This window comes from Bubalus kerabau, chromosome 12 (genome assembly GCF_029407905.1).
Source record: "Bubalus kerabau isolate K-KA32 ecotype Philippines breed swamp buffalo chromosome 12, PCC_UOA_SB_1v2, whole genome shotgun sequence".
Taxonomy (NCBI): Eukaryota; Metazoa; Chordata; class Mammalia; order Artiodactyla; family Bovidae; genus Bubalus; species Bubalus kerabau.
This window is the reverse complement of record NC_073635.1, coordinates 73730535-73745644: the sequence shown is the minus strand read 5'-3', so window position 1 is coordinate 73745644 and position 15110 is coordinate 73730535. Positions and strand designations below refer to the sequence as shown.

The window sequence follows — 15110 nt, the reverse complement described above, 5'->3', positions numbered from 1 at the left end:
TACAAAGAGTCTGGTTAACTGTGGTCATGAGCACTCAAAGGCTTTGAGAACAGAAATCCAGTCCCATTTGATACTCCCAAATTTATGAATGTAGTTTTCAAATTAACTGACAAAAGTGGAGCAACTTTACAACCATAAAAGCACAGACTCCTCCAATCATTTCCTCATTCAGGTCAGTTCAGTTCAGTTACTAAGTTGTGTCCGACTCTTTGCAACCCCATGAATCACAGCACGCCAGGCCTCCCTGTCCATTATCAACTCCCGGAATTCACTCAGACTCATGTCCATCGAGTCAGTGATGCCATCCAGCCATCTCATCCTCTGTCATCCCCTTCTCCTCCTGCCACCAATCCTTCCCAGCATCAGAGTCTTTTCCAATGAGTCAACTCTTCACATGGAGTGGCCAAAATACTGGAGTTTCAGCTTTAGCATCATTCCTTCCAAAGAAATCCCAGGGCTGATCTCCTTCAGAATGGACTGGTTGGATCTCCTTGCAGTCCAAGGGACTCTCAAGAGTCTTCTCCAACACCACAGTTCAAAAGCATCAATTCTTCGGTGCTCAGGCTTCTTCACAGTCCAACTCTCACATCCATACATGACCACAGGAAAAACCATAGCCTTGACTAGACGGACCTTTGTTGGCAAAGTAATGTCTCTGCTTTTGAATACGCTATCTAGGTTGGTCATAACTTTCCTTCCAAGGAGTAAGCGTCTTTTAATTTCATGGCTGCAATCACCATCTGCAGTGATTTTGGAGACCCAAAACAAAGTCTGACACTGTTTCCCCATCTATTCCCCATGAAGTGATGGGACCAGATGCCATGATCTTCGTTTTCTGAATGTTGAGCTTTAAGCCAACTTTTTCACTCTCCACTTTCACTTTCATCAAGAGGCTTTTGAGTTCCTCTTCACTTTCCGCCATAAGGGTGGTGTCATCTGCATATCTGAGGTTATTGATATTTCTCCCAGCAGTCTTGATTCCAGCTTGTGTTTCTTCCAGTCCAGCGTTTCTCATGATGTACTCTGCATATAAGCTAAATAAGCTAAATAAGGTGACAATATACAGCCTTGATGTACTCCTTTTCCATTTTGGAACCAGTCTGTTGTTCCATGTCCAGTTCTAATTGTTGCTTCCTGACCTGCATACAGGTTTCTCAAGAGGCAGGTCAGATGGTCTGGTATTCCCATCTCTTTCAGAATTTTCCACAGTTTATTGTGATCCACACAGTCAAAGGCTTCACCATAGTCAATAAAGCAGAAATAGATGTTTTTCTGGAACTCTCTTGCTTTTTCCATGATCCAGTGGATGGTGGCAATTTAATCTCTGATTCCTCTTCCTTTTCTAAAACCAGCTTGAACATCAGGAAGTTCACGGTTCACATATTGCCGAAGCCTGGCTTGGAGAATTTTGAGCATTACTTTACTAGCGTGTGAGATGAGTGCAATTGTGCGGTAGTTTGAGCATTCTTTGGCATTGCCTTTCTTTGGGATTGGAATGAAAACTGACCTTTTCCAGTCCTGCGGCCACTGCTGAGTTTTCCAAATTTGCTGGTGTATTGAGTGCAGCACTTTCACAGCATCATCTTTCAGGATTTGGAATAGCTCAACTGGAATTCCATCACCTACACTAGCTTTGTTCGTAGTGATGCTTTCTAAGGCCCACTTGACTTCACATTCCAGGATGTCTGGCTCTAGGTCAGTGATCACACCATGGTGATTATCTGGGTCATGAAGATCTTTTTTGTACAGTTCTTCTGTGCATTCTTGCCATCTCTTCTTAATATCTTCTGCTTCTGTTAGGTCCATACCATTTCTGTCCTTTATCGAGCTCATCTTTGCATGAAATATTCCCTTGGTATCTCTAATTTTCTTAAAGAGATCTCTAGTCTTTCCCATTCTGTTGTTTTCTTTCTTTTTTTTTTTTTTTTTTGTAATTGTAATTAACATACTTTTATTTGAAGATCATTTACCTTTTTTTTTCCTATTGTTTTTTTTTTTAATTTTATTTTATTTTTAAACTTTACAAAACTGTATTAGTTTTGCCAAATATTGCTGAGGAAGGCTTTCTTATCTCTTCTTGCTATTCTTTGGAACTCTGCATTCAGATGCTTATATCTTTCCTTTTCTGCTTTGCTTTTTGCTTCTCTTCTTTTCACAGCTATTTGTAAGGCCTCCCCAGACAGCCATTTTGCTTTTTTCATTTCTTTCCATGGGGATGGTCTTGATCCCTGTCTCCTGTACAATGTCACGAACCTCATTCCATAGTTCATCAGGCACTCTATCTATCAGATCTAGGCCCTTAAATCTATTTCTCACTTCCACTGTATAATCATAAGGGATTTGATTTAGGTCATACCTGAATGGTCTAGTGGTTTTCCCTACTTTCTTCAATTTCATTCTGAATTTGGCAATAAGGAGTTCATGATCTGAGCCACAGTCAGCTCCTGGTCTTGTGTTTGCTGACTATGTAGAGCTTCTCCATCTTTGGCTGCAAAGAATATAATCAATCTAATTTCGGTGTTGACCATCTGGTGATATCCATGTATAGAGTCTTCTCTTGTGTTGTTGGAAGAAGGTGTTTGTTATGACCAGTTTTTCTTGGGAAAACTCTATTAGTCTTTGCCCTGCTTCATTCCATATTCCAAGGCCAAATTTGCCTGTTACTCCAGGTGTTTCTTGACTTCCTCTTTTAGCTTCATAATAAGATGAGATCTGTGTGGCCCTCCACAGTTTATTATCCTATGCTCTACTCCTTCCTGGACCAAACAACATGTGCTGAGTAAATCTACACATGATGCTGACATCAACAATCTTTTTTAATTATCATAAGAGTCTTGTGGAACAGGAAAGAGCGGCAGTTACTTTCATTTCAAAGGAGACGAAGTTCCCAGACACCATGTCATCATCCTCACTAAGGTTCCTTAGGCACTGCCCATATGCTAAGTGTTGTGAATGTATTAATCTCTTTAATGCCCACAATACTGAGATATTCACAAGTGTGTGAATCAGTCAGTTCAATTCAGTCTCTTAGTCATATCTGACTCTTTGCAACTCTATGGACTGCAGCATGCCAGGCCTCCCTGTCTGTCACCAACTTCCAGAGTTTGCTCTAACTCATGTCCATCGAGTCGGTGATGCCATCCAACCATCTCATCCTCCGTCATCCCCCTCTCCTCCTGCCTTCAATCTTTCCCAACATCAGGGTCTTTTCAAATGAGTCAGCTCTTCACATCAGGTGGCCAAAGTATTGGAGCTTCAGCTTCAGCATCAGTCCTTCCAATGAATATTCAGGACTGATTTCCTTTAGGATGGACTGGTTGGATCTCCTTGAGGTCCAAGGGACTTTCAAGAGTCTTTTCCAACACCACAGTTCAAAAGCATCAAGTCTTTGGCACTAGTTTTCCTATGGTCCAACTCTCACTTCCATACATGACTACTGGAAAAACCATAGCTTTGACCAGGTGGACTTTTGTCAGCAAAGTAATGTCTCTGCTTTTTAATATGCTGTCTAGGTTGGTCATAGCTTTTCTTCCAAGGAGCAAGCATCTTTTAATTTCATGGCTGCACTCACCATCTGCAGTGATTTTGGAGCCCAAGAAAACAAAGTCTCTCACTGTTTCCACTGTTTCCCCACCTATCTGCCATGAAGTGATGGAACCAGATGTCATGATCTTAGTTTTCTTTCCTTTTTTTTTTTTTTTTTTTTTTGCGATCTTAGTTTTCTGAACATTGAGTTTTAAGCCAGCTGTTTCACTTTCCTCTTTCAGTTTCATCAAGAGGCTCCTCAGTTCCTCTTTGCTTTCTGCCATAAGTGTGGTGTCATCTGCATATCTGAGGTTATTGATATTTCTCCTGGCAATCTTTATTCTGGCTTGAGCTTCATCCAGCCCAGGATTTCACATGATGTACTCTGCATATAAGTTAAATAAGCAGGGTGACAATATACAGCCTTGACGTACTCCTTTCCAAACTTGGAACCAGTCCATTGTTTCATGTGCAGGTCTAACTGTTGCTTCTTGATCTGCATACAGATTTCTTAGGAGGCAGGTCACGTGGTCTGGTATTCCCATCTCTTTCATAATTTTCCACAGTTTATTGTGGTCCACAGTCAAAGGCTTTGGCATAGTCAATAAAGCAGAAGTAGATGTTTTTCTGGAACTCTCTTGCCTTTTTGATGATCCAACAGATGTTGGCAGCTTGTTCTCTGGTTCCTCTGCCTTTTCTAAAACCAGCTTGAATATCTAGAAGTTCTCGATTCAGGTACTGTTGAAGCCTCACTTGGAGAATTTTGAGCATTACTTTGCTAGCGTGAGAGATGAGTGCAATTGTGCAGTAGTTTGAACATTCTTTGGCATTGCCTTTCTTTGGAATTGGAATGAAAACTGAATTTTCCCAGTCCTTTGGCCACTGCTGAGTTTTCCTAATTTGCTGGCATACTGAGTGCAGCACTTTAACAGGAGCATCTTTTAGAACTTGAAATAATTCAGCTGGAATTCCGTCATCTGTACTAGCTTTTTTGTAGTGAAGCTTCCTAACACCCATCTAACTTCAGACTCCAGGAAGTCTGGATCTAGGTGAGTTATCACACCATTGTGGTTATATGGGTCATGAAGGTCTTTTTTGTATAGTTCTTCTGTGTACTGTTGCCACCTTTTCTTAATATCTTCTGCTTCTATTAGGTCTGTATCATTTCTGTCCTTTATTGTGCCTATCTTTGCTTGAAATGTTCCCTTGGTATCTCTAATTTTCTTGAAGCTACCTCTAGTCTTTGCCAGTGTGTTAATAGTATCCTCATATTTTACGGGTTAGAAATTTGAGACACAGAGAAATGAAATAACTAGCACATACATAAATATTAACATAACTATAACTGGCTATTGCTATTAGTAACTGGAAACAGAACTGAACCCAGACAGCTGATTCTAGAATCTATAATTATAACCATGGCACCATCCTGCCTGGAGATTTGCCTGCCCAGTAGTATCTACCTGCTTTATTGTTGGTCAGACAGCTAGTTAATGACCAACCAGGCTGAGCTTATTCCTATCTTCCCTCCAGCCCTCATCCCTGCCTCGACATGTCCTGTCAATCATCACCTGCAAAAACAAAGCCACCTTGGGCCTCAGCACAAGTCTAACCAACTGAACAGCATGGGCATGTACACTGATGAACTAACCCTTCATAGGAACCCAGGTCAGGAGGCTACTTTCTGAAGCAAGACAGGTCAAAGGCCTCAAGGTATAGGAAGCAACCACTAGGAAACCTTCAGGACACTCAATTCTTTAACACTGAAGATGCACCTGCCACACACCACAAGGACGCTTAAATGTAACCAAAAGTCCATTGCAAAACTAGAGAGCTGATATTATTGAGGAGGATGTATACATTTAACTGATCTTGTGTTTTAACTAATTTTCCATTACCATTTAGGTAAACCTCAAAGTATTAACGTATGTCAGAGCTCTGTGGTCCCAGAAACAAATGGGCAATGAAACAAAGACACACACAGCCTGTCTCCTATAGAGATGTTCCTGGAAGAAGGTTCTTCCTAGTTAGCTTAACACCATGTAACACAGCCAACATTAAAACAACTTGTCAAAAACATTTCAACACGTTTTCATTATCTATGGATGTTTCATATGCCACACAACAAATGGACTCCTAAACCATCCTGCAAAATAATCATTAATTTATCTTTACAGACACACATAAATTGCAACAAAAGCTCATACACTCCTATATTCAGATTTCCTCTGGTAGGAAAAAATAGCTGTGAAAATTTTTATATAAAACTAATCAACATGCACAGTGATTTTTGTCCTAGCATCTCTTCCATTTTCAAATATCAAATATAATTAGGCATTAAAAGTGTTAACAAGACATAGAAAAACTTGGTGTCTGACTTACCTATCGGATTTCTATTGAAGAACAATACCGGAGCTCTCAAAATGGACTCCAACATTTTGTCGTGCAAAGTTTGTGAAGAATTAACAAGGACATAGAATATCAACAGAGATCTTGTGATGCCAAAAAGGACGGTAGACACAGTTAACCCTGAAATAAAGAAACATGACTCAGCACAAGATCTCTGCCTTATACTCAGTGATGCTAAAGCATGGTGAAAGTGAAAGTGAAGTCGTGTCTGACTCTTTGCGACCCCATGGGCTGTAGCCCACCAAGCTCCTCCGTCCATGGGATTCTTCAGGCAAGAATACTGGAGTGGGTTGCCATTTCCTTCTCCAGGGGATCTTCCCGACCCAGGGATCAAACCCAGGTCTCCCGCATTGCAGGCAGATGCTTTAACCTCTGAGCTACCAGGGAAGTATGGTAAGCAGTTTATAAAGATACTGTGTATTTTATTCTATAAGTAAAATTTATACAGGAATTTACATATATAGAATCAATAAATTTATATATATATGTAACTGCACATATACAATGGATTGTGTAAGAGCTCAACGCTTTCACAAAATATATTTAAAGAATATAAAAATCACTATTTTCCTCTAGAAACAACACAGAGGAGGATGGAAATCATGTATAAACTGCAGGTGCATTCTAGGTTTTCCTAATTCAATCAAAAGTCCTAATAAAAACTCAGGAGAACAAAGATAATTAGTTCCAGTTGAGCTATTTCAAATCCTAAAAGATGACGCTGTGCAAGTGCTGCACTCAATATGCCAGCAAATTTGGAAAACTCAGCAGTGGCCACAGGCCTGGAAAAGTCAGTTTTTATTCCAATCCCTAAGAAAGGCAATGCCAAAGAATGCTCAAACTACCACACAATTATGCTCATCTCACACACTTATAAAGTAATGCTCAAAATTCTCCAAGCCAGGCTTCAACAATACATGAACCATTAACTTCCAGATGTTCAAGCTGGTTTTGGAAAAGGCATACAAACCACAGATCAAATTGCCAACATCCTCTGGATCATCGAAAAAGTAAAAGAGCTCCAGAAAAACATCTATTTCTGCTTTATTGACTATGCCAAGGCCTTTGCCTGTATGGATCACAATAAACTGTGGAAAATTCTGAAAGAGATGGGAATACCAGACCACCTGACTTGCCTCCTGAGAAATCTGTATGCAGCTCAGGAAGCAACAGTTAAAACTGGACATGGAACAACAGACTGGTTCAAAATTTGGAAGGGAGTACATCAAGGCTCTATATTGTCACCTGGCTTATTTAACGTATATGCAGAGTACATCATGAGAAACGCTGGGCTGGATGAAGCATAAGCTGAAATCAAGATTGTGGAGAGAAATAGCAATGACCCCAGATATGCAGATGACACCACCCTTAAGGCAGAAAGTGAAGAACTAGAGACTCTTGATGAAAGTGAAAGAGGATAGTTAAAAAGTTGGCTTAAAGCTCAACTTTCAGAAAACTAAGATCATGGCATCTAGGCCCTTCACTTCATGGCAAATAGATGGGGAAACAATGGAAATAGTTGCATACTTTATTTTTGGCGGGGCTCAAAAATCACTGCAGATGGTGACTGAAGCCACGAAATAAAAAGACAGTTACTCCTTGAAAGAAAAGTAATGACCAATCTAAACACATATTAAAAAGTGCTGGGAGCCGGCGAGAGACATTCCACTCATGACAAAGGTCATGAGGAAGGGGGCTCGGCATACGCAAAGGCGGGATCGAGCCTCGGGAGTGCCCCCGGATATTCTCGAGCATCTACCCCCCAAAAAACCAGAGTCTGCCTACTTTATTGCTTTGTGCTCTCACCTCTGACTTTACTGGGGGCTGTCCCCCACCACCATCTCGCTCTCTCTGTCAAAGAGTTAACTTACAGCTCCAATTAATAAAGTTCCTGGGCAATTAGGAGTGTTTAAATCCAAACCCCTCAGATGGCTCTCTAACTCGCCTGACAAGTTTACCCGGACACCTACAGCTATGCATACGATTGTTTACAGTCTCCCAGCCTCCAGAGGCACGGGAAGCTTAAGATATTCAAATAGCTTAGAGCCTCTCAGAGAATTAGAAACTGTCAGAATAAAACTAGTAAAAGATTTCATTGATGAGCCAATGTTTGTTGCCAAGTTTTCACATCCCCTGAATTGCATCCTTGAATGTGCATTAATTAATATAGTTGGTATGTAGAAAAAATAAGTAGTGGCCTGGTGTTAGTAACTTTAGACCCTTAAGGTAGTAAATTCTTTCCTTTGTAAACCCATTACACATCCACCCTATAGGAACGTAATCTTATCTTCGGAAGATGGCGCCAAACCTTAAAATAATTACTCTTAGAGAAAATAAGTCTTTGTTGATAAGTCCTTGTCAAGAGTCATAAAATGTTAATAGGCCTCTGGCCAGAAGATGATGTAAATCACCTAAACCATTTGTATACGATAAATCTGCAGGAAAGAAACCCTGGTTTTTGATAAGCATCAAAGACTGCTGATTTTGCATCCCCTATTATCCTCTATGTGTAACTTAGGGTATAAAAGCCCCTGTTGAAAATAAAGCTATGGGCCTTGCTCACCAACGCTTGGTCTCCCCATGTCATTCTTCCCTTTAACTTCCAGCTGAGTGTCCATCTGGAGCGTGGATATCCTCTGCGACCATTTATTTGCCTGGGCTTCTAAGACCCACTCGAGAAGGTGTCTAAGGTGGGGCACCTTCCGCTATTCGAGAGGGCGCCTGCGGCCTCCGTGGTCAGAGCTAACCTGGTGTCACGGGTTATATTGATTTTCCGCGTAAACCAAGCCACTCAGCTTCTTTTCTCCACTGAATTTTCCTACTGAGCTATCCTCATTCTATTCCTCTTTATTATCTCTAATTAACATTTGAATAGGTCGCCTAGCCGTCTCTCCTTCGAATACCCTGGATCAGCCGGGGCTGGACCCCGGCAAAAAAGCAGAGATATTATTTTGCCAACAAGGTCCATCTAGTTAAGGCTATGGTTTTTCCAGCAGTCATGTATGGATGTGAGAGTTGGACCATAGGAAAGCTAGTGCCAAAGACTTGATGCTTTTGAACTGTGGTGTTGGAAAAGACTCTTGGAAGTCCCTTGGACTTCAAGGAGATCCAACCAGTCCATCCTAAAGGAAATCAGTCCTGAATATTCATTGGAAGGACTGATGCTGAAGCTGAAGTTCCAATATTTTGGCCACCTGATGTTAAAAGCTGACTCATTTGAAAAGACCCGGATGTTGGAAAGATTGAAGGTGGGAGGAGAAGGGAATGACAGAAGATGAAATGGTTGGATGGCATCACCGACTCAATGGACATGAGTTTGAGTAAACTCCGGGAGTTGCTGATTCTGGAAGGCCTGATGTTGGAAGGCCTGGCATGCTACAGTCCGTTGGGTCGCAGAGTCAGACACAACTGAGTGACTGAACTAAACTGATAAAAAGTAGTTGATCTTCATTTCCCCTCATTTCAAATATCACTACTTACAGTATGTCCCATAATCTAAAACTCTGGTATGCTTTACAGCCAACACATGAATTAACAGGGAACAAGAGAAAAGACTTAGCATTTCCTTGTAAACAGCTAATTACAAGTAAGTGTCTATTTACTTTCATGTAAAGTTGCTACTTGAAAACCTACTGTATAGCACAGAGAACTCTATTCAGTGCTCTGTGGTGACCTAAATGGGAAAGAAATCAAAAAATGAGAGGAGATATATATATATATATATATATGTATAACTGGTTCACTTTTCTGAACAGAAGAAAGTAACACAACATGGTTATGCTACAACTATACTGTAATAAAAATTAGTAAAACTTTTAAAAATAAATAATAAAGTAACTACTTCTATGCCCAAGTAGCTTTAAAGAGTACAAAAAGATCATGTTAAATTTTAAGTGGACCATCTCTTAAACAACTGAATTGGAAGAGACTACAAATTAGATTTTGACATGAGGTAATTAATCTAAATTAGCAACTAATCTCTCACTAAGTGATTTATAGAAACATACAGCATTTGTAAATAAATATCATCATTTAAATGTATGTATTTTCAATGACATAAATGATCACTACTATGCATCAAACAGCTATGAATCAAAACAGCCCTCCCAACTTCTCTTCAGCTCACAATGGTAAATGGAGTGGGGATAGCTCCTGTAATAAATATTCCATCAAGCACTTTTCTCCCATTCAGATGACACATCAGCGTTATTTAAATTCTGAAAGCTGTTCAAATTCCTGAATTCCATCAACAGGCATTTGCCGCCCAGGGACGGGGGAACCTGGTGGGCTGCCATCTATGGGGTCACACAGAGTCGAACACAACTGAAGCAACTTAGCAGCAGCAGCAGCAGCATCCTATATGAATGTGTAACAGAATCCCTTCCTCCTTTTTAAGTCTGCATAGTCCACCAATTCAGAAGGTAAACAGCTAATGGGTTTAAGTTTCTTAGCAAGTGATCAATAAAACAAATACCAAATTTCAACAAGTGGATTTTCATATAAATCATTTTTGTAGAAAGCTTGTACAAACATTTCCTGTGGGAATATTTAAATTAAAAAAAAATTTAATTGGGGTATAGCTGTCTTACAATGTTGTGTTAATTTCTGCTGTACAAGGAAGTGAATCAGCTACATGTATACAAATATCCCCTCTCTCTTGGACCTCCCTCCCCACCACCATTTCCAACCCTCTAGGTCACCACAGAGCACCAAGCTGAGCTCCCTGTGCTATACAAAAACAACTTCCCACTAGCTATTTGTTTTACACATGGTAGTGTAGATATGTCAATCCTAATTTTCCAACTTATCCCCTTAACCAGAGTCAACCATCTATTCTTTACATTTTTACATCTAAAAATTATTACATTATATATATACAAAGATTGGAGAAGGAAATGGCAACCCACTCCAGTGTTCTTGCCTGGAGAATCCCAGGGACGGGGAAGCCTGGTGGGCTGCCGTCTATGGGGTCGCACAGAGTTGGACACGACTGAAGTGACTTAGCAGCAGCAGCTGCAGCATATATATAAAGAGAATTTACACAAATATTTAAAAAATATTTTGATTCAAGAAATGAATTTTATGCTGAAAAGTGTTTCCCAGCTCACAAGGCCCTGTGTTTGTCTCCCTCTTAAAGATTTGAATCATGACTTTCAGCTCTCAAAATCATCTGTGAAGAAGCTGCTAAAGGGCCCGACGTGGGGAAACACCGTGGGAGGGTCACAGTCACCATCAAGTTTACTTTTCCTTCAGAGAAACTACATGAGGGTCAAAAGGGGAGGCTGAACAGGCGCCACCTCCCCCCTGCCTGTGGGAAAGTGAGGCTTCATGTAGATTTCATAGCACTCTGGGTCAGACCAGAAATAACTCACTAGTCTCTATTCCTACTGTTGCAAATAGCATCTATATTGTACCATTTTTTCTAGATTCCACATATATGTGTTAATTATGCATTTTTGTTTTTCTCTTTCTGACTTACTTCACTCTGTATGACAGACTCTAGGTCCATCCATGTCTACAAATGACCCAATTTTGTTCCTTTTTATGGTTGAGTAATATTCTAGTGTGGGCTTCCCTGCTGGCTCAGTGATAAGAACCTGCCTGCCAATGGAGGATGCAGGTTCAATCCCTGGGTCAGGTAGACCCCCTGGAGAAGGAAATGGCAACCACTCTAGTATTTTTGCCTAGGAAACCACATGGAAGAGGAGCCTGATAGGCTATAGTCCATGCGGTTGAAAATAAGTCAGACATGATTTAGCAACTGAACAACAACAATATGCCAGTGTATATATGTACCATAAATGAGATGAAAAGACAACCTTGATAATGGGAAAAAACATCTGCAAACTAAGCAATTTTCAAGGGATTAATTTCCAAAATATACAAACAGCTCATGTAACTCAAAAAAAAAAAAAATGGGCAGAAGACTTAAATAGACACTTTCCAAAGAAGACAGACAGATGGCCAAAAGGCACATGAAAAAATGTTCACATCACTAATTTTCCAGGTCAATTCAGTTCAGTCACAATTCAGTTCTGACTCTTTGCGACCCCATGGACTGCAGGCCGCCAGGCTTCCCTGTCCATCACCAACTCCTAGAGCTTGCTCAAACTCAACTCTCTCAAGTGGGTGATGCCATCCAACCATCTCATCCTCTGTCGTCCCCTTCTCCTGCCATCAGTCTTTCCCAGCATCAGGGTCTTTTCCAAGGAGTCAGTTCTTTGCATCAGGTGGCCAAAGTATTGGAGCTTTAGCTTCAGCATCAGTCATTTCAATGAATATTCAGGACTGATTTCCTTTAGGATGGACTGGTTGGACTTCCTTGAAGTCCAAGGGACTTTCAAGAGTCTTCTCCAACAGCACAGTTCAAAAGCATCAAGTCTTCGGCACTAGCTTTCCTATGGTCCAACTCTCACATCCATATGTAGACCAAAACTACAATAAGGTAGGACTTCACACCAGTCAGAATGGCCATCATCAAAAAATCTACAAGCAATAAATGCCAGAAAGAGTGTGGAGAAAAGGAAACCTTTTTACACTGTTGGTGGGAATGTACATTGATACAGCCACTATGGAGAACAGTATGAAGATTCTTCAAAAAACTAGGAATAAAACTACCATATGACCCAGCAATCCCACAACTGGGCAATATCCTGAGGACACCATAATCCAAAGGATGTATGACCCTCAAGTTTCACAGCGGCACTATTTACAAAAGCTAGGACATGGAAGCAATCTAGATGTCCATCAACAGATGAATGGAAGAAGATATTTAAAATTTTAGGTGAATAATACTCCATTGTGTATATGTACCACAGCTTTCTTATCTATTCGTCTGCTGATGGGTATCTAGGTTGCTTCCATGTCCTGGCTATTATAAACAGTGCTGCGATGAACACTGGGGTACACGAGTCTCTTTCAATTCTGGTTTCCTCGATTTGAATGAGTTCTAATGAGGTAGATGAAACTTGAGCCGATTATACAGAGTGAAGTAAGCCAGAAAGAAAAACACCAATAAAGTATACTAACACATATATATGGAATTTAGAAAGATAGTAACAATAACCCTATATGCGAGACAGCAAAAGAGACACAGATGTATAAAACAGTCTTTTGGACTCTGTGGGAGAGGGAGAGGGTGGGATGATTTGGGAGAATGGCATTGAAACATGTATAATATCACATATGAAACCAGTCGCCAGTCCAGGTTTGATGCAGGATACAGGATGCTTGGGGCTGGGCACTGGGATGACCCAGAGGGATGGTATGGAGAGGGAGGTGGGAGGGGGATTCAGGATGGGGAACACATGTACACCCGTGGTGGATTCATGTTGATGTATGGCAAAACCAATACAATATTGTAAAGTAATTAACCTCCAATTAAAATAAATAAATTTATATTAATGAAATTAAATAAAATAATCCCACACACTGGATTACTTTCTGCTTAGCTTCTCAAGTAATTAGTGAAGCCCTAGAGAGGAGCAGTGTGGAAGTCTGCATACCAACAAGGCAATAACACTTTTATTTCAAGACCTTGCTGCCAGAGAACTTCATGTAAGATCAATAAAAGGCAGGATTTATTCAGATGGAATTAGAACACTCTGAACCACAGGATGGGGATCCCTTTCTAATCTCCTTGTCCATTCATACGATGATACAAGATTCAGCTAAAGTGACTTATTAGAATAGACAATAGCCACATATTTCCAGTGGCTGATTTTCATAATGTGCAATCCTGGTTTAACTTCCAAAACCCAGTGCACAGTAAATTAAGAGTCTTCATTCAATCTCTTTCTTCTAGATTTCTAGATTTTAAAAATAATTATTCTAGTTAATTCACAGCGTAAATGCAACTCAGACTCTTAGTCTCATAAGACATTATTGAATTACTCCTGGAGGCCCTAGTTGCTCGCACAGCCTCACTGTAAACACCTCAGACTCTCATATAATGGACTAGAAGATTCAACTTTACCTGAATAAACTGTAAAGTACCAGTTCAGATCAAGGATAAAAATTACATCTTCTTTTCCATATACCTTAAAATACAGGTCTCTTTGTATATTCCCCCTATGGAACAGGGAAGAAAAAATATTACATTATAGATATAAAAAGAATTTACACAAAAATTAAAGAAAAAAAATACTTTGATTCCAGAGACATGGTTTATGTTGATAAGTGTTTCCCAGGTCATGAGGCTCTGCATTTGTCTCCCTTTTAAAGATTTGAATCACGACTTTCAGTTCTCAAAATTGTCTGTGAAGAAGCTGCTAAAGGGTCAGACATGGGGAAACACCATGGGAGGGTCACATTTCACCATCAAGTTTACTTTTTCTTCAGGAAATTACGTGAGGGTTGAAGAGGAGGCTGAACAAGACACACCTCTCCCCTGTCTGTGGGAAAGTGAGGCTTCATATACATTTCACAGCACTTTGGGTCAGACCAGGAACCACTCACCAATATGCAAGCCACCAATCCTGCAGGACATAGACGACCTGGAACAGGAAACAACAGTCACTCAGACACTGACATCACTGAGCCTCACACCCCGCTCACTAGGATGGGGATGGAAAGGCTCCAGAACACAGAGGCAGTCCTTCCAGCTCAGGTCTGTGCCAAGCCCCACACCCCAGATGATCACAGGTCAGGGAAGGGCATGCTACATTTTAATATCTCTAAAACATATCCCCTTTTCCCATACAACCTGTCATGCTCACACATCAGTAAGCCTCACTTATTTTGGTTCCCACAAATAATGTAGGTCACAGCAAATCCAAGTGGACTACAAAATGCAATGATAACAATATAGATGCTGAGGTTTTTCAAAGCAAAAGGCTTGACAAGTACTGTGATGGTCAGTCTTCTGTGTCAGCATGGCCAGGCCAGTCTCTAGTGATTCACCAAACACTCATCTAGATGTTGCCGTGAAGCTATTTTGTGGATGTGGTTCACATCCATCATGAGAACTTCAGTAGAGGAGATCACCCTCAACACTGCTGTGGCCTCGTCCAGTCAGTCAAAGGCCCTTAGAGCAATTTTACATTCACCCAGCTAGATCTCACAACTTCAGGGGCCAGTTCTTTGAGACAAATCTCTTAATACACCTATTTTAAAATATTTATAAAATACAGTATAAATAGTACATAAACATCAAGCTGAGTGCACAAACCAAAATA

General features: G+C 40.5%; 1 protein-coding gene across 1 annotated transcript in view; it reads right to left on the bottom strand.

The window, feature by feature from the left end:
* The window catches only part of LOC129624656 (ATP-binding cassette sub-family C member 4-like), a 161707-nt gene that overhangs the window by 79503 nt on the left and 67094 nt on the right, over positions 1-15110 (bottom strand). The window contains 3 exon segments of the mRNA XM_055542816.1: positions 5908-6054; positions 13910-14004; positions 14392-14429. Of these exon segments, the coding sequence (XP_055398791.1) occupies positions 5908-6054; positions 13910-14004; positions 14392-14429 (280 nt within the window).